Raw genomic sequence first — 17,607 nt, forward strand, 5'->3', positions numbered from 1 at the left:
CTTCCCTCTCTCGCATGGCTGGAGAAGAGGCCTGAGGAATAAATCAGTGCAAGAGACAGATTATGGCAGCTAAAGACTCCAAATGAGATGATAATTACCGTGGTAATGACAGTGAAGACCTGATGCTGACGATAAGGAAACATCTCAGCTGCTCTTGGCTGGTGCCTGGCCAGGGGTTGGCATGGGCACAGGGCTGGGGATGTCTCTGGGGACACGGTGGCTGGGCAGCACTGCCCTCCCTGTGCCCACAGCAGGGTCTGGGTGCCTGTGACCGGCACTGCTCCCCAGCACACCCCTGCTGCTGCAGGGACGAGGATGCTGAGGGCTGAGTGAGGGGGTGCAAGGTGGGTAAGCCTGGTGGGGCCGTTTGTCTGGTTCCCCCGCCGGCTGCGTGTCAGCTCTAATTAGGCAAACTTCTGTATTCATTGCGAGCCCAGCCAGCGGAGAATTCCACAGTTGAATTTTAATGCCCTAAAAACACAGCCTGATTAATTAAGAGATGGCTTAACATGTTGACCAGGCTGCAGAGGGCTGTGCTGGGGAGGGCTGCCACGCAGGCTGGCTCCTGCATCCCATGACATGGGGCACAGAGCAGGACCCAATCCCTGAGCCCCATGGAGCTGCAGGAGGGCATGGCAGCCGGAGTCAGGCTGTGTCCTGGGAATGCCTGGCTGTACAAGCCCCTACTCCCCCAGCCAGGGAAGGTCTAAACCCAGACTTCAGGCACCCGCAGCTCAGCCAGCCAGGTGGCAGCGGGATTGTCCCCGTCCCTCCCTGCGTCTCACTCTCCCCAGTGAGGGTGAGCTGGGAGCCTTCTATTAGTTTGTTACTGCAAGGATTCCCCAGGGTGCTGGTAATGCTGCCTAACAGGCTGCCACCTCCTGCAAGCCAGCTCTGCTCCTGACCCCCAGGCCACCTCTTGCCGTGCCCAGCCCAGGTTGTGTCCCCACATGAGCCTGGGGTGGCCTCACCAGCCCACCTGGGTGCTGCGGACTGAAGCATCCCCCAAGGGGACCCTTCCTCTGCATCCCACCACAGGCACTGTGTGGTGGGAGTGATTCCCCACCACGAGCCATGCCAGAAGCATCTCATGGGATGCCTCTGGTCAAGCAGAGGGTTCATCTGAAGATCATCCCGCTGCAGCGTAACGAATGGAAAAGCAGGGAATCCGTAACTGTGGTGTAAAGGAGAGGTTGAAACCATCAGGACATAAATCAGAGGGGAAGTGATAAAGGGAGCCTCTCGCAAGGAAGGGCCAGCAGCCGAGGGAGGGATGGCAACGGCATCATAAGGCCAAAAGAAATCCTGGCAAGGCGATAAATCCTGCAGCCGCTGGAGCTGCTTGAGCGCTAATGATCACACAAAAACGCCAGCCACGTTTAACAAATATTTCTGCTCTGTATTTGGAGAGAAGCGGGACGAAATGCTTGAATCATACAAGAGTGATGAAGCCGTCTATTAATTACTGCCGGGAATGTTAAACAACATCTGCCAGCTCAGTGGGCCCAGGCACCGCCCGCCCCAGCCTCCTCCAAGAGCTGAAGGAGAATTTGGACTCCTCATTAATTTCCCGTGAAATCTTGGAATAGCAAAAAAATCCCAGTTGGCTGATGGAGAGCCCAGCCGTGCTGGGAGCCGCTGGGACACGAGGGTGCTCCATCCTCACCTCCCTGTCTTGGCTCTGCCAGGATTTATGTCATGTTCCTACCTGGTTCGATCCTCCCTGATGAGGAATAGCCATAAACTGCCAAAGGTTAGGCATCTGTTTCCGATAATATGATGTATAGATTTTCTTTTACTCGAGTGCTTTTGAAGGCTGTAAGAAAGTGAGACCTGAGAGGGGCATCCCGCAGAAATCTTTGTCACAGCTTTGGGAGGGGCTGACGTTTTTCCCTGCATCTCCCACGTGCTGCCCAGTGCCAGAGGGATGGAGGGGACAGAGGGATGCATGGGGTACTGGTGGATAAAAAGCTGCATATGAGCCGGCAATGTGCATTCGCAGCCCATAAATTCAACTGTGTCCTGGGCTGCATCAAAAGAAGCATGGCCAGCAGGGCGAGCGAGGGGATTCTGCTCCTCTAGTTGGCTCTGATGAGACCCTACCTGGAGTCCTGTGTTCCATTCTGGAGTCCTCAGTGCAGGAAAGATAGGGACCTGTTGGAATGGGTTCAGAGGAGGTCACAGAGATGATCCAAGGACTGGAGCACCTCCCATATGAGGACAGGCTGAGCGAGTTGGGGTTCTTCATCCTGGAGAAGACTCCGAGGAGACCTTAGAGCAGCTTCCAGTACAGAAAGGGGCTCCAGGAAAGCTGGAGACAGACTTTTTAGTGAGGACTGTTGTGACAGGACAAGTGGTAATGGTTTTATACTAAGGGAAAGGAGATTTAGACTGGATATAAGGAAGAAATTTTTGACAATGAGGGTGGTTGAAACACTGGCCCAGGTTGCCCAGGGAGGTGGTGGAGGTCCCACTCTTGGAAACATTCAAGGTCAGAGGGGCTCTGAGCAACCTGATGGAGTTAAAGCTGTCCCTTCGCACCCAGAGGAGACAGCTTTGGGGAAGTCTGTCTTTTGGTGAAGAATCATGAAATTTAATACAAGCAAAAACTCTTGCAGCTGCCTCTGTGAGATGTTGGGTCACACGCAGATTATTTTTTCCCAGCCTTTTTCTACACATAAAAAGGCTAAAATTTACTCACCTATAAAAGCTGAAAAACAAACATAGTTGCAAAATATTGGTGTGTTTTAGAGCAAAAGAAGAAAGCCCAGGGGGGAGGGATGCCCAGAGTGCCCCCTTCCAGCCCCAGATCACCTCACACAGCCATGGGGTGCAGGGGGAGTGGGAGAGGTCTGGGGATGCCTCAGAGGGATGGGGGTGACATGGTCCCAGTGGGACAGTGCCACCCAACCACGCTAACCTACGGTGACACAGCCTTTGCAGCCCCTGAGGTGCCAGCTGAGTCGTCCGGAAGCCTGGGGACAAACAGTTAAAATACAGAAATGTCAGTTTAAATTAAAATGTGTTTCATTAAGAGGGAGAGACATAAAACATTCCCCACAGTAACACACGCAGGGGGATTTACGGGGTACTGGAAGGACCGGTGCTCCCACGACAGTGGGTTCTGGGGGAACCGGTTTGGTTGCTGCTGCTGGTGCCGTGAGGCACCCCACGGCACTGTGCTGGGATGCGGGGGCCACTCGCTGCCTCCCCCGCCGCCTATCATAGAGGCCAGAGCCAGGTCTCCGCTGAAATGTCAGCTTGCTCATAAAACGTGCAGGAGCTACATTTTCTTTGGGCCAATAGAACTCCTGCGTGGTGGCAATGATGCTTGGCATCAAGCTGCCCTCCCGTGCCAGTGCCCCACTGGGATACATCCCTGTGGGAAGACCGGTGCCAGTGTGAGCCCACGTTCGTGCCAGCTCCCCCAAAGAGCGGCTGCCAGGCGCAAAGCCCAGCGCCAGTGCAGCACACAGCTCCAGAGCCGCAAGTGGCACGGCAGGGAGTAAATCTGCTGCGCCCTGTCAAGGTAAAGTGACAAAACACCAGCCTGCAATGCAGGAACCGCAGTTATAGCAAGAGAAAATCAATGCGATATATTACCAGAGATATAAAGACACCATTAATGCTTTAACGTGGAGCCCAGCAGCTTTGCTTGCCGCTGGCGGGGCAGGTTTGCTGTCAGGGCTCCCCGCATTTCTGTCTTGCTGCCCGGGTCACCTGCATGCTGGGGCTTGGCTGTGTGTTTATTTGCTGTCCCATCCAGCAAAGCTCTCCTGCTCCCATCCGCTGCCTCCTGGGCTTTGCCCAAGCCCGGTGCCCAGCCTCCCACTGGCAACGTGGGGTCGGAGCATTGCATGGCCTTGGTGGGTGCTTTTCTATCCCCATGGCACAAGGACCCAGTGAGGGTCCAGCCCCAGGCCAGGCAGTGCCACTCCTCATTCTGGGGCTCCTGTGCATGGCTCTATCACTCATCCGCCTGCTGGGGCTGAGCCCAGGGCGCTCGGGATCCTCCTGGGTGCGATCGAAGAGGATGACGACCCCAGTGCACCACGGAGCGAGGACACAGAAGGGCGTGTGGAAGATGCAGCGCTCTCCTGGCTTGGCAGCTGCGTGTGATGGGGAGACGTGTGGAAGAATGGCTCGGTGAATGAGGGCATGATTTAATAGCAGTGAACCATCCAGGGTTTGCTGTCTGTAGCTAGGCCTGACCTTGAGATAAGATAAAAGGGAGTAGAATACAAGAATGTGGAATCCAGCGCGGGAAAGTCCCAAAGAGTTGTGATGAGAACTTTGTTTTCGCATGCTTAAGAGCATCTGGCTAGTTGTGTGACAGCACAAGGCGCATGAACAGTGGGACATAACCAATTAGGATTTGTTTTGTTAGCGCGTGCATTATTAGGATAAGTATATAGAAGTGTAAGGTGTATGAATAAATGAGAACGATCACACTCATATTGAGACTCCATCATTACTCCGGGTCCGCCTCCCACTCCGACAGAGACGTGTGCTGGTGACACGAGGGCTGGGGTCGCTTGTGCTGGGGACACAGACGCCATCCCCCGTACAGCTGTCCATCACCGGCCACAGTTTGGATTATTACTGAGAAGTGGAGCCAAGCTTCTTCTAATTGATTAATCAATAGCTTTAATTGAGTTGAGACTCTTTCAGGGTCAGCTTGGCTACCGCTTTCCCCCCCTGCTGGCACTGCCCTGGCCTCCCACCAAAAACCCCTCGCTGCCACCGGGCTGTCCCAAAGCACCGCACGGTCTCAGGGATTGCTGTGAGCCATGGAGGGCTTCTGCTGTGGTCACCGGGGAGCTGGAGCATGCGTGGCCCCCCAGGCATGGGCTGGTGGGGGAAAGCCCGAGAACAGGCTCAGCACAAGCGGCTGTAGAATGTCCTCATGGTGCCACCTCTGCAAGCCATGGCCCAGTTGCTTGGTAGCCACGGGCTGGATAGGACAACCACCCACCCATGCAGCCTGCGAGCTGTGCCTGGAGGGGCACGGGGATGGGAGACAGGGACTGGGGACACAGGGCTGGTCATGTACCCTGCGAGCTGTGTCTGGAGGGGCACAGGGATGGGAGGCAGGGACTGGGGACACAGGGCTGGTCATGCGGTCTGCTAGCTGTGTCTGGAGGCTTGCGGAGAACCAGGGACTGTGGGTGTAGGGCTGGTTGTGCAGCCTGCAAGCTGTGCCTGGAATTGCATGAGGCACAGGGACTGGGGGTGCAGGGCTGATGGTGGGCACCCAGAGGTCGGGCCCCTCCACACTGGAGCCACAGGTCTGCAGAAGTGGAGATGAATGTTTTATGGTAAAATATGCAGAGTGTGGGACAAAAGCAAAAGTGTTTCTGGCATAATGAGGCACTGCTAGAGACAAGCTCCCCAGGAAACCAATTAGTGCGGCGCTTTGTGTATGTCAGGCCAACACCTGGCAAAAACACCTTTCCCAGGGAGGATGCCAGCCGTGAGGTGGGACGGCTGCCCCCAGCACAACCCGGTCCCACGCACCTCGACAGTGACAACAAACCCGCCTGCGTCACAGGCAGCGTGGGGCCGGCTCTGCCTGCTGGGGTCTGGCATGGGGCTGCTGACCCACACGTGCCCTATGGCCCCACACACCGTGGGCGCACACCAGAGGTGTCACAGCGCTGCACGTCTGTGGGGCAGAGAGCTGTGGGGCTGCTGGGCAGAGGCCATGCTTCTGCGCTGTCCCGGCTGGTGGGGGCACCCACACCCTGGCCCCCTCCCAGCAGCTACATGTGTGGGTTGGTGCTGCCTGTGGGTCTGTGCTCCCTATGGCTCTGTGCCGCTCTGTGGGTCTGTGCTGCCCCACAGGTCGGTGCTGCCCCATGGGTCTGTGCTGCCCCACAGGTCTGTGCTGCCCAGATGGGGTGAACCCATGGGGAGGGCTGCGCCCCTATCCTCAGTCTGGCCACGCCCTTTTCCTACTGGCTCCGCCCCATGTCACATGACCACACCCCTTTCCTGTATGGCCCCGCCCCCTTTCCTCCCTGCCCATGCTGCCTACTACTGGTCCCGCCCCTATTTTACCTGGCTCGTCCCCTCTTAACTGCCATGCCCCTTTCCTACATGGCCACGCCCCCATATATGACCACACCCTTTCCTATTGGCCACGCCCCTCATATATGATCACGCCCCTTTCCTACTGGCCACGCCTCCTTTCCCTTATGGTCTGGTGTATGACCACCCCCCTTACCTGCCCGCCCCGCCCCTTTCACGTATGGACACGTCCCCTTCCCACATGACCCCGCCCACTTCCAGTCTGAACCCGCCCTCATCCCATCTGGCACCGCACCTCTACTTTGTGCGGCTCCGCCCCATCTTTGCTGGCCCCGCCGCTTTCCTGAATGCCCCGCCCCTTTCCTGAATATCCCGCCCCTTCAAACAACGCCGCTCTTTTCCTCCGTGGCCCCGCCCCTCCCGCTCGTGGCCCCGCCCCTTTCCCTCACGGCCCCGCCTTTTCCCCTCAGGGCCCGGTCCCTCCGGCCATGGCTCCTCTGCGCTTCTCCGCTAACCTGTCGTGGCTGTTCCCGTCCCTCCCGTCCCTCCCGGCGCGGCTGGAGGCGGCGGCGGCCGCGGGTTTCGGGGCGGTGGAGGTGGCGTGGCCGGCGGGGTGCCCCGCGGAGGCGCTGCGGGCGGCGGCGGAGCGGGCGGGGGCGCAGCTGGTGCTGCTGAACGCGCCCCCCGGTACCGTGTGGCGCCGGGGCTGGCGGGGCCGCGGGGCCGCGGGGGCCGCTGACCGCGTCGCTCCGCCCTAGGGGACGGCGAGATGGGGCTGGCGGCCGTGCCGGGGCGACAGGAAGCCTTCCGACAGGGGCTGGAGGCTGCCGTGTGCTACGGGCGGGCCCTGCGCTGCCCCAGGTACGGGCGGGGGAGGGAGCGCGACCCCCGCCTCGAATCCCGCGTTCGGTTCTGGCCCCTCGCTCCGAGGAGGATGTTGAGCGTGTCCAGAGAAGGCAGCGGAGCTGGGGAAGGGGCTGGAGAACAAGGGTTATGAGGAGCGGCTGAGGGACCTGGGCTTGTTTAGCCTGGAGAAGAAGAGGCTGAGGGGAGACTTTATGGCTCTCTACAACTACCCGAAAGAAGCTTGTAGAGAGGAGGGAGCTGGGCTCTTCTCCCAAGTGACAGGGGACAGGACAAGGGGCAATGGCCTCAAGCTGCGCCAGGGGAGGTTCAGGCTGGATATCAGGAAAAAAAATTCACAGAAAAGGTCATTGGGCACTGGCAGAGGCTGCCCAGGGAGGTGGCAGAGTCCCCATCCCTGGAGGTATTTGAAAGTTGGGTAGATAAGGTGCTCAGAGATGTGGTTTAGTGGCAGATAGGAATGGTTGGACTCCATGATCCAACAGGCCTTTTCCAACCTGGTGATTCTATGATTCTCAACCTGTACTGGGACAGGGTGGCTCTGGCAGGAAGGGGAGCAGTTCTGAGTCAAACAACTAAACTTGCAGCTAAGTTGATACAAGAAGTGGTTGCAATCACAAAATGTGGAATATTTTTTATTTGAGCTAGAGTTTACTTTCATCTAAGTCATCACGTTCTCTGAAAGTTGGACAGAATGTCCCTCTGATCATGTCTCTTCTTCCTCTGATCACGTTTTCTTTCTCTGATTATTTTCTTTCTCTGATCGCACATGTTCTTTCAAGCACTGTTTTTGCAGACACTGCTCATTCTTTGGAGATCATACAATGGTTTGAGTTGAAAGGGTCCTTAAAGATCATCCAGTTCCACACCCCTGCCATAGGCAGGGACACCTCCTACTGGATCAGGCTGCTCAACCCCCATCCAACCTGTCCTTGAACACCTCCAGGGATGGGGCAGCCACAACTTCCCTGGGCAACCTGGGCCAGGGCCTCACCATCCTCATTGTGAAGAATTTCCTCATGTCTGGTCTAAATCTTCTCCTCTCCAATTTAAAGCCCTTCCACAGGGACCTTGAGCAGCCTGGTCCAGTGGGAGGTGTCTCTGCCACGGGTTGGAACTGTGTGGGCTTTAAGGTCTCTTCCAATCCAAACCATTCTATATCCTTTCCCTGTACTGAGTTCCGGTGAGGCTGATACATGCCTATATCAGCTGTGGTGTAGCCAGCAGGAGCAGGGGAGTCATCCTTCCCCTGTGCTCAGCACTAGTGAGGCCACACCTTGACTCGTGTTCAGTTTTGGGCCCCTCACTACAAGGACATTGAGGTGCTGGAGCACCTCCAGAGAACAGCAATGAAGCTGGGGAAGGGGCTGGAGAACAAGTGTTGTGACGAGCAGCTGAGGGAACTGGGGTTGTTTAGTCTGGAAAAAAAGGAGGCTGAGGGAAGACCTTATCGCTGTGTACAACCCCCCCTCCCCCGAAAGGAGGTTGTAGCAAGGTGAGTGTTGGTCTCTTCTCCCAAGTAACAAGGGATAGGATGAGAGGTAATGGCTTCAAGTCACACCAGAGGAAGTTCAGATTGGATATTAGGAAAAATTTCTTTCTGAAAGGGTTCTTTGGCACTGGAATGGCTGCCCAGGGAGGTGGTGGAGTCACCACCCCTGGAGATATTTAAAATACAGGCAAATTAGGTGCTCAGGGATATGGTTTAGTAGTGGACCGGTACAGTTGGATTTTATGATGTCGAAGGTCTTTTCCAACCAAGCGATTTTCTGATTGTTTGCACCCCTGTGCCTCCAGCCTAGGCAGTGTCTCTTGCTTGGCTGCATTAGGCAGGAACCAGCTGGTTGCAGACCCCTGCGTGCAGGGACATGGCTTTCATGTGCTTGCTGGGAGCTCACTTGAAGCTGCCAGGCACTCTCCTCTGATCCTGCCCTTTGCTGTGAAGGCTCTTGTCCACACCATGCAACAGTCTCCATAATAATCCTCCCTTTCTCCTCCCCAATTATACCCCTGTTTCCCCCAGGGCACCACAACAGTTGCTTTATTGTAGGCCACGCTGATTACAGCACAGCAGACGCTGTAAGAGATGCAATTAGCCTGGCACAACCCCCTTCAGAAAATGAGAGGCTGTTTTATTCCATGGACTTTGCATCATTCTTTCCCTTAGAAACGTAGTTCAAAGTCCTGCAGAGGGCAAGGGCCAGGCAGGCCAGGGCTGCCCAGATCCATTTCCACTTTCTTTTAATGAACAAACTGGAAAGGTTTTTGTTTCCTCTGTACACTGAGGAACTTGGAGCTCTGCACGCAGCCTGGAGTAGCCCAGCACTGGCCACCATCCCTTCCCTGCTCTAAGCCAGCAAGCAGTGAGCCAAGGTGTCCCACCTGCCCCGGGATGGTGTTGGCATGGGGATGGCTCCTCTTAACCCCTTCTTATCTCCCCAAGCCTGGCCCTCTTTTCTATCAGCAGAGGAATGTGTATTACGTCCAACCAGCTGCGTGGAGACTGGAGCTGGTGCCTGTGGCTGATCTCTCTGTGTCTGCAGGATCCACCTGATGGCAGGGCGGGTTCCCCTGGGCACAGACCGGGCAGCTATAGCAGGCGAGATGGAAACCACCTTCATCGAGAATCTCAGATACGCTGCTGACCTCCTGGCCCAGGTAAGTGGGGAACGGGTCCTGCAGCCTGGACGCCGCTCTTAGGGTACCAAGGATGGAGAAACTCCACCAGCGTGGCACAGGGAAGGAGCGCTCCTTGCTGCAGAGGTGTTGGGATACTCCACAAGGTGACATTACTGTGTTGCAGGAGGACATGATTGGACTGGTGGAGCCTATTAACAGCCGCATCACTGACCCTCGCTACTTTCTGAACACCCCACATCAAGGTAAGCCAGACGTCTCTCCCCAAAGTCTCCTTCAGTAAGCCAGACATCTCTCCCCAAAGTCTCCTTCAAGGCAGGAGAAGGATCCCCAAAGCCTGAAAGGCAGGAGATCGCCTGCAGGGAGATGCTGAGGGAGAACAGTTGATTGAGGGATGCTGGGTGGTCTCAGGGCTGCACCACAAAGCTTTCAGGTGAGGGGTGATGGTCTCTCATTTCTTGCACCCTTAGCTGCTGCCATCCTGGAAAAGGTGGGACGGCCCAACCTGAAGCTGCAGCTGGTGAGTGAGCATTGAAGACCTGCAGGACTCTCCACCCTGGAAACTTGCACAAGCCTGCAGAGGAGTCCCAGGGGCTGTGAGCTTTTTAACCCCTCCTAGGGATGCGGGGAGGGACAGGGACCATAACACAGCTGTCCTCAACTGCTCAGTGCTGAACAGCTGCACCATCATTCTCTTCTCTTTCCCACAGGATCTCTTTCACTGCCAGATCATGGATGGGAATTTGTCAGGCAACCTGGAGAAGTACTTTCCACTCATTGGTAATACCCTGCACCCAGACAGGCTCCTCTGTGGCTATGGGGCAGGGTGGCTTTGAGTTGGGGGCCCTACTGCCCCACACTCTCCTGGCTGGGGATGAGGGGCTGCTCTTCGGTCATGCCTAGAGGAGCCTGGATGCATGGCTGCCCAGGCAGGGTTTCTCCTGTTCCCTCCGTAGGTCACATCCAGATCGCACAGGTGCCGGGGCGTCATGAGCCTGACAGCCCTGGGGAGTTGAACTACAACTACATCTTCGAGCTCCTGGAGTCCCTTGGCTACTCTGGCTATGTGGGGTGCGAGTATGCTCCAAAAGGTGAGCAGGCCCATGGGCTGTGGGTCATCCGAGCTCCATGGGCAGGTCCTAGCATGGATGAGTTGGCTGGGGGCTCTGCAAAGGCAGGCATGTCCTGAGGAGCGGCAGGCAGTGGGCATCAGGGGCCCTTCCTGGAGATGAAAGCCCTGTCCAGAGCAGAGCTGCTCCAGCTTTCTGGGGGTGCCAGCAGGGGACCTTGTCTGTCACTGCAGGGGACACACTGGAAGGCCTGGGCTGGCTGCGCTCATACTGGGAGAGGCGTGGGCTGCAGCATGGTGGGACCAGCAAGGCAGCAGAGTGAAAGAAGGAAAACCTGCAATAAAAGTCAAAGCGATGGCTTAGCAAAGGAGTGCATCTGTTCTCTATGACTTGGGGCAATGTTAGGACCATTTCTGTCCTGTTGCCCTTCCCCAGGCCCTGCTGGGCCAGCCCAAGCAGCTGGACCCTCATCTGCTCAAGCACCCTCTGCAGCGTGTTGAGGAGGGCTTGGACACCACTGTAGGTGACTTTAGAGACACCTCCAGTCTGCAGAGGTGTCCAGGGAGAGGTTTCCAGTCCCTGCTGCTGAGGGGAGCATTCGCTCCTTGGGAAGGGTGCAGGTTTCCCAGTCCAGCTCCAGCTGGCGACTGGAGTTGTGTGACGAGGCCTCTGGGCTTTCCCTGTCCTGCAGTTCTCACAGCTGCTGGTGGTGCCCAGCACTGATGCTGCGGGAGGTGGGAAAAGTGAAGTGAGTGGCCGCCACACAAGGCTGCCCCAACGAAGGCAGCAGCTGGGGGCCACCTGCCCTGCTGCTCCTGCCCTGGAGCAAGCGGGAGATTGGAGCAAACCCATCCGGCCCCGCAGCCAGGTTGGCCTCTGCATCCCTTACAGGAGGCTTTCCACATCTCAGCCCAACAGCACATGCATAGAGATCTGGTTCAGTTTATTTCACATTTACATCAATGGCTTCAATGTACATCCCCATAAAACCTTCCCCTCGTCCAATTCACCTTCCTGTCCCATTTGGTGCTCTCCTCATGAAAGGAAAGGGCCAGAAATGGGCAGCCTCACTGCCCAGAGCAGAGCCCCAAAGTGCAGGCTTTCTGCCTAAAGCCAGAGTGCTGTGTGGTGCTCCTCCTCTGTGCAGAAGCCATGCTGTGTGTGCTCCTCCGCACCCTCCCAGCTGGCAGAACTCACCTGCAGATGCCAAAGCCACTGTCCCTGAAAGTCGCTCCATTTAGGCCAAGCCACCGCAGCCAAGCTCCCGCCCTTGCAGTTCGGTTCAAGCTCATCCACTATCAAACCCACCAAAACTGGCCACTCCAGCCAGCAAGTGCATGATGGAGGTGTGTATCCCCAAGCTCCTCAGTTCAGTGTCCCCACATGCCGCTCGCGGTGCTGCCTGCGGTGCTGGAGCACAGGTTTCCCCCCAGAGGCCTGTTCTTCCCCGTCGTCATCCACGGCACAGCCACGCTGAGGATCTGGTACACGTGTTTGCTCGAGGAGGTGGGTGCCAGTGCTAGAGCAGTCCTGTCCAGAGGTTGAAGCAGGCAGTGTTGATAACTGACTCCAGGTGGTGGTACGTGGACACAAGCTGTGGAAGAGGACTCTCGCTGTTCTGGGGCTGCACTGGGAATGGCTCCCGGAAAACCACGGTGAGGCTCTGCCGGGAAGAAGGAGCAGGTCAGAGTAGAGGATTCAGACAAGCACTGTGCAGTCAGTCCCTAGCCCAGGTGTGGGGCACTTCTTTGGCTGTGTCACGTAGATCACAGAATCATAGAATGGTTTGAGCTGGAAGAAACCTTAAAGATCATCCAGTTCCAGCCCCCTGCCATGGGCAGGGACACCTCCCACTGGATCAGGCTGCCCAAGGCCTCATCCAGCCTGGCCTTGAACACCTCCAGGATGGGGCAGCCACAGCTTCTCTGGGCAACCAGTGTCAGTGCCTCAGCACCCTCACTGTGAAGAATTCCTTTGTAATGTCAAATCTAAATGTTCCCCCTTCCAATTTAAAGCCATTCCCCCTCATCCTATCAGTCTAAGCCTTTTTACAAAGTCCCTCCCCAGCTTTCTTGTAGGCTCCCTTCAGGTACTGGAAAGTCGCTATAAGGTCTCCTCAGAGCCTTCTCTTCCCCAGGCTGAACTGGAAGAAGTCCCAAAATGCCAGTGCCTCCTCCTCCTCCTCCTGTGACAGAGCAAGTTTGAACCTTCTCCCAGTCTTCCTGGTGGAATTGAGGGGCAAGGACTTGCCCACTCACTCCGTCCCAGCCCCCCAGCATCTGCAGTTACACCAGCCCCAGCAGCAGCCTCAGGAGAGGAAGGGATCCTGCTGCCTCCACAGCAATGGGGGCTTCCAGGGAAATTAGAGGAAAATTTCTTCTACGGCAAAGAGTAGGAGTGTAACAAATGGGGAAGGGGAGGAGATTAAATGTAATAACTGCAATCCTAAAAATAAATGCTGGCTGCTCCGTTCTCATTAATGACTGTAGTAACGAGGCAGGGTGAGGGCACAGGGGAATGGGGAGCAGAGAACAGGATTTAGAAGAGAAAGTTGGAGGAGCTGAAGCAGAAGAAAAACAGGACTTGGTGCCTTCAGATCGGCAAGACACAAGGACTCGGTGTTCCCCAGAGCTGAAATGCAGCACGTCTAGTAGCCAAGGTCCACTGATGAATTTTAGCTTGGAGAAGAGGAGGCTGAGGGGAGACCTTATCACTGCCTACAACAACCTGAAAGGAGGTTTTAGATAGGTGGGTGGTGGTCTATTCTCCCAAGTGACAGGTGATAGGACAAGGGGGAATGGCCTCAAGATGCAGCAGGGGAGGTTCAGATTGGACAAGCAAATGCACAACCATAATTTAAGAGGGAAGAGAGAGTGATTTGTGGGCCCGTCTCAGCAGTATGCAAGGCTTTAGAGCAGGCTTGGAAAGAAAGAACCATGAGGAAAATACATTCCAGTGTTACCAAAGTGATGTTGCTAATGCTCGAGTTACCTTTGATAAGGTAATATTGCTAAACAAAGGAATCATGATCTACCTATCTGAGCTTCAGGAAGGATGCAATGTAGTGCAACATGGGAAATTGAGATAAGCTGAGAAGATCAGAATTAACACAAAAATTACGAGGTGAAGCTGGTGGTGCTGAAAGGGGATGTAGCAGGCTGGAGAGAGGTTACGGATGGAGTTCCTCCAGGACAGGTTTTGGGACTCCCATTGCCTTGTACTTTAATGAGTCCGGCACAAAGATGATGAGCATGCTGATAAGATTTGAGGCACTAATACCAAAGAGGATTGGGATAATGCAAAAAATGCCTTAGAGACTTTTGAGAGGTCACAGGAAAGGGATGAATGTTAAGCACAAAATGCAAAGTGAGGAACACAAAGGACTTCTGTTATAAGATGGGAGTCATTGGGAGAGGTAATGGAGAGTCTGGGTGTAGCTTATCAATGACCACAGGGTGACACTATGGCCAATAAGACATGACCATGAAGAGACAAATACCTTAGGCTGTAACTAAAGCACCGCATGGGGACAGAAGGATCTGCTGAGACTCCTCGGGAATACTGGGTGCAGTCCTATACCCATATTTACAAAGGTTCTGAGTGACAGTGAAACCATGGGAGAAGAGAAGGTGGGCTTAAGAGCTTGGGTTGCACTGCACAACAAAGTGGAGGTAGCAAAAATTCCACCTTCAGACGTGCAGGTGAATCTATAGACCAGGGAAGAAGCAAGTACCCACACAACAAACAGCAGTTTCAGCTCTGAGCTACCACTGGCATCAGGATGGAACTGGCCACAATGAAAGCTCCAGCACAAACAGGAAGGGCTTTCCACTATCAAGTGGCAGAAGGCACCACTTCTTTTCTCCTCCACCCGCTTTTAAGATGGATTGTGGTTTATTTACAAAAAGATCAGATATGCTGCAGCCTCTGCAAAACCCTCACTGTAGCCTAAAGTGTCTTGCAGATCCACTGCTCTCACATGGAGCTGCATGCCCTGTGCGCCATCCTGCCCCCTGCCTGGGAGCGCAGCTGAAAGCAGAGCATTTTTGTCCTAAATCCGATGAAGGCCAAGACACGAACAGGTTTGCTGGGACCCTCACAGTGCAGATCTCTCCCTTTCTGCTCAGATAGGAGGAGCCTGCAGCACCGGTGACCCCTCCTAACCAGGCTTCGGACTGAATACAGAAGACTCTTTAGCCTGGATAAAAAGACAGCTGAAAGCATGACCCAAAAGCAACTCCTGTGAAGGAAAATGGGGTCAACTGCTCACCGTTTTGCAATACAAGAACAAAGGGGCATAACATAAAAGAAGCAGGAGCTTCAAGCCTCTTCACCTAATTGTAATGGCATCACAGAGTCATAGAATTACTAGGTTGGAAAAGACCTCTTAGATCATTGAGTCCAACCATCATGAAGCAGCAAGTCAGGGGAAAGCACGGATGCCACACATTAACCAAAGGAAATAAAGCTGCGGAGAGCTATTAAATAAATGCGAAGGCCACCTCTAGCTCAGGACAGGCCTGGGCCACAGTTTGTCAGATGTTGTGACGGTAACTGGGAAAGTTGTTAACAAGCTTCTTGACTTGTTCTCCCCATGGGCACCTGCCCCTGGCAACTGCTGGCTGAATCGAGACAGACTCCCGGCCTCAGCCAATGCAGCTCCTCTTCCATTCCAAAGTTCTTACCGTCTTTCCTGAATGTGAATCGAGAAACACAAGAACGAAGCAATCTGTGAACTTCTGGTTGAGCACAACCTGTCAAGAGAGCCACAGCACATATCGCAAAGGAGACAGCACAGACCCCAGGACAGGGATATGAACAACACCCACCCAGGGACATGCAGGATGTGTGGCACGATAAAGCTGTGAAGGTGTGGGTCTGTCTGGCTCACAGGTGACACGGCCAAACCATGGGGCTACACATGGCACGAGGCTCTGGGTGTGACACGTGTCCCGCAGACAGACACTGCTGCGCCACAGGAGCACACACCTCATGCTGCATCAGTAGAAGGGAGGAGAACATCGTGACAGTGCCCACACTGTCCTGACAGCACATGGCAGGTTTGCACTGCGATGAGCCACTGCAGACAGGGACCCGGAAAGGCTGCAGGTGGGTGCTGGGCTGTGTCTTACCAGATACTGGGTGCCAGTTTCAGCATTATGGAAGTGCCGACAGCTCTGGGGAAAGCGGCTCAGCAGCACTTTGATGAGGCTCTGGTACCAGGAGACTGTCATGGTGAGGAAGCATCCCTGCAGGTATGGAAAAGGGCTGATTTCAGCCTCCCTCTGGTCCTGGCACTAGCAGTAATAATGCTACAGCTGCTTTCAGCCCCCAGCTCAGATGCATTCCTCACAGCCCACCGAGGCATGCTGACCCAGGGCTGTTCATTAGAATCACTGAATCATAGAATGGTTTGATTTGGAAGGGACCTTAAAGCCCATCCAGATCTACTCCTCTGCCATGGGCAGGGACACCTCCCACTGGACCAGGTTGCTCAAAGCCTCATCCAACCTGGCCTCGAACACTCTGGGGAAGGGGCAGCCACAGCTTCTCTGGGCAACCTGGACCAGTGTCTCACCACCCTCATTGTAAAGAATTCCCTCCTAACATCTAGTCTAAATCTTGCCCTCTCCAATTTAAAGCCATTCCCCCTAGTCCTATCACTACAAGCCCTCATAAAAAGTGCCTCCCCAGCTTTCTTGTAGGCCCCCTTCAGTACTGGAAGGTTGCTAGAAGGTCTCCTCGGAGCCTTCTCTTCTCCAGGCTGAACAACCCCAACTCTCCCAGCCTCCATAAACAGGTGGATACAGCCTCCCCCCTCCCCTGCCATTTAGGAGCCATGTTCCTGCCTATATCTTCCCACTAAGCGGGAAGAGATGTGCCCTGCAAGGCCCTTCACCTGCTCCCTCCCCAGAGCAGGACAGTGGCTGCTGCACACTGTGACTCCATCCCTGCTGCTCACCAGCTGAGGGTCAACATCAGCAATGGATTTCCCATGCACGGCGTCGAGCAGCTCTTCCAGCTCCACCAGCGAGAGCTTGCCCAGCTTCAGCTTATCAGAAGCCAGAGGCTCCAGAAGGAAGAGGCGCTTCCAGAGGTTGTCCCTGCGGCAGTGACACTTGGCCAGCTGCACCATGCTGCTGAGCTGCTTCTGGGCTGAGGCCACCTCAGAGGCCAGCAAGGGGAACAGCGGTGAGGTGTAGAAGAGTCCAGGACCCAATTTGACTTGCGAGCCCCCTGCGTAGAACTCGCTGCTGTCCTCCACGTCCTGCCACAGCTCCCGCTCTGCTGGCTGCTGCCGCCCCAGGCTTGGCTCCGGCTCTGCTGCCTCCCACGCCGCCCGGCCCACCACAGGCTCCAGCACTTCCCGCTGCAATCGTGGCAGCTGCTTGAATCGCCGCATATCGGCCGTGAGCCGGGGGAAGAGCTCCCGCTGGCTAGTCATGATGACGTAGAAACGCAAGCTGAGACAAAGGAGACACCAGTGACCTGGGGAAGGGCTGCTTCCTTCTCAGCTGGCCTTCAAACGAATCACAAGCCTCTGTCTCTGCCAGTAAGGGAGGCCTCTGTCTTCTGCCCAGACAGATACTACACTGCCTCGTTCCCCACAAGGATCCTCCCCAGAAAGCATCAAACCTGCTCATGATGTCTGAGACAGAGCCAGGCCCTCCCAGAGCCCTTCTACCCAGCCAAGAAGCTTTGGTGCCACATCTCTGGCCCCACCACTCACCGGAGCATCCGTCTCTCTGCCTCACTCTGCTCCTCAAATGGTGCTGCGCTGTGACACACCAGGAGGGACACATCGAAGTCATCATGATGACGCAGACCTTCAGAGTCTTTGTAGGAGCCTGAGCTGGGAGCAAAAGCACAGCAGTATGAAGGGGACCTCACTTTGTTCACCCTTGGTCACAATAGAACTATAAGACAGAGGGAACTCAACGCAGCAGGACTCCTCAGGAGCGCTACGGGAAATGCGTGTGCATGCACACTCAGCGCCCCTGTCATC

The 17,607-nt window shown here is 55.4% G+C and overlaps 2 protein-coding genes across 3 annotated transcripts in view; one reads left to right on the plus strand and one right to left on the minus strand.

The window, feature by feature from the left end:
- Positions 1–6,480: 6,480 nt before the first annotated feature.
- On the plus strand, positions 6,481–10,964 carry HYI (hydroxypyruvate isomerase (putative)). Of its 2 annotated transcripts, none has more exons than XM_054073093.1 (8): positions 6,481–6,717; positions 6,789–6,891; positions 9,438–9,552; positions 9,698–9,776; positions 10,002–10,051; positions 10,242–10,311; positions 10,488–10,622; positions 10,835–10,964. In XM_054073093.1, exons 1-8 carry the CDS (start codon positions 6,519–6,521, stop codon positions 10,921–10,923), a joined length of 840 nt encoding a protein of 279 aa, XP_053929068.1. In that variant the 5' UTR covers positions 6,481–6,518; the 3' UTR covers positions 10,924–10,964. The 2 variants fall into 2 exon arrangements, with proteins under 2 accessions (XP_053929068.1, XP_053929069.1); XM_054073094.1 differs by having other exon boundaries at positions 6,495–6,626.
- Positions 10,965–11,520: 556 nt separating this feature from the next.
- SZT2 (SZT2 subunit of KICSTOR complex) overlaps positions 11,521–17,607 on the minus strand; it is a 63,077-nt gene continuing 56,990 nt past the window's right edge. Inside the window, exons 68-72 of the mRNA XM_054072651.1 lie at positions 17,332–17,454; positions 16,564–17,065; positions 15,734–15,850; positions 15,287–15,355; positions 11,521–12,264 (exon numbers count right to left, since the gene is read on the minus strand). Coding sequence (XP_053928626.1) covers positions 12,121–12,264; positions 15,287–15,355; positions 15,734–15,850; positions 16,564–17,065; positions 17,332–17,454 — 955 coding nt within the window. The 3' untranslated portion in view covers positions 11,521–12,120. The remainder of the gene's footprint in view (positions 12,265–15,286; positions 15,356–15,733; positions 15,851–16,563; positions 17,066–17,331; positions 17,455–17,607) is intronic.

The sequence above is a fragment of the Cuculus canorus genome, chromosome 8 (assembly GCF_017976375.1).
Source record: "Cuculus canorus isolate bCucCan1 chromosome 8, bCucCan1.pri, whole genome shotgun sequence".
NCBI lineage: Eukaryota > Metazoa > Chordata > Aves > Cuculiformes > Cuculidae > Cuculus > Cuculus canorus.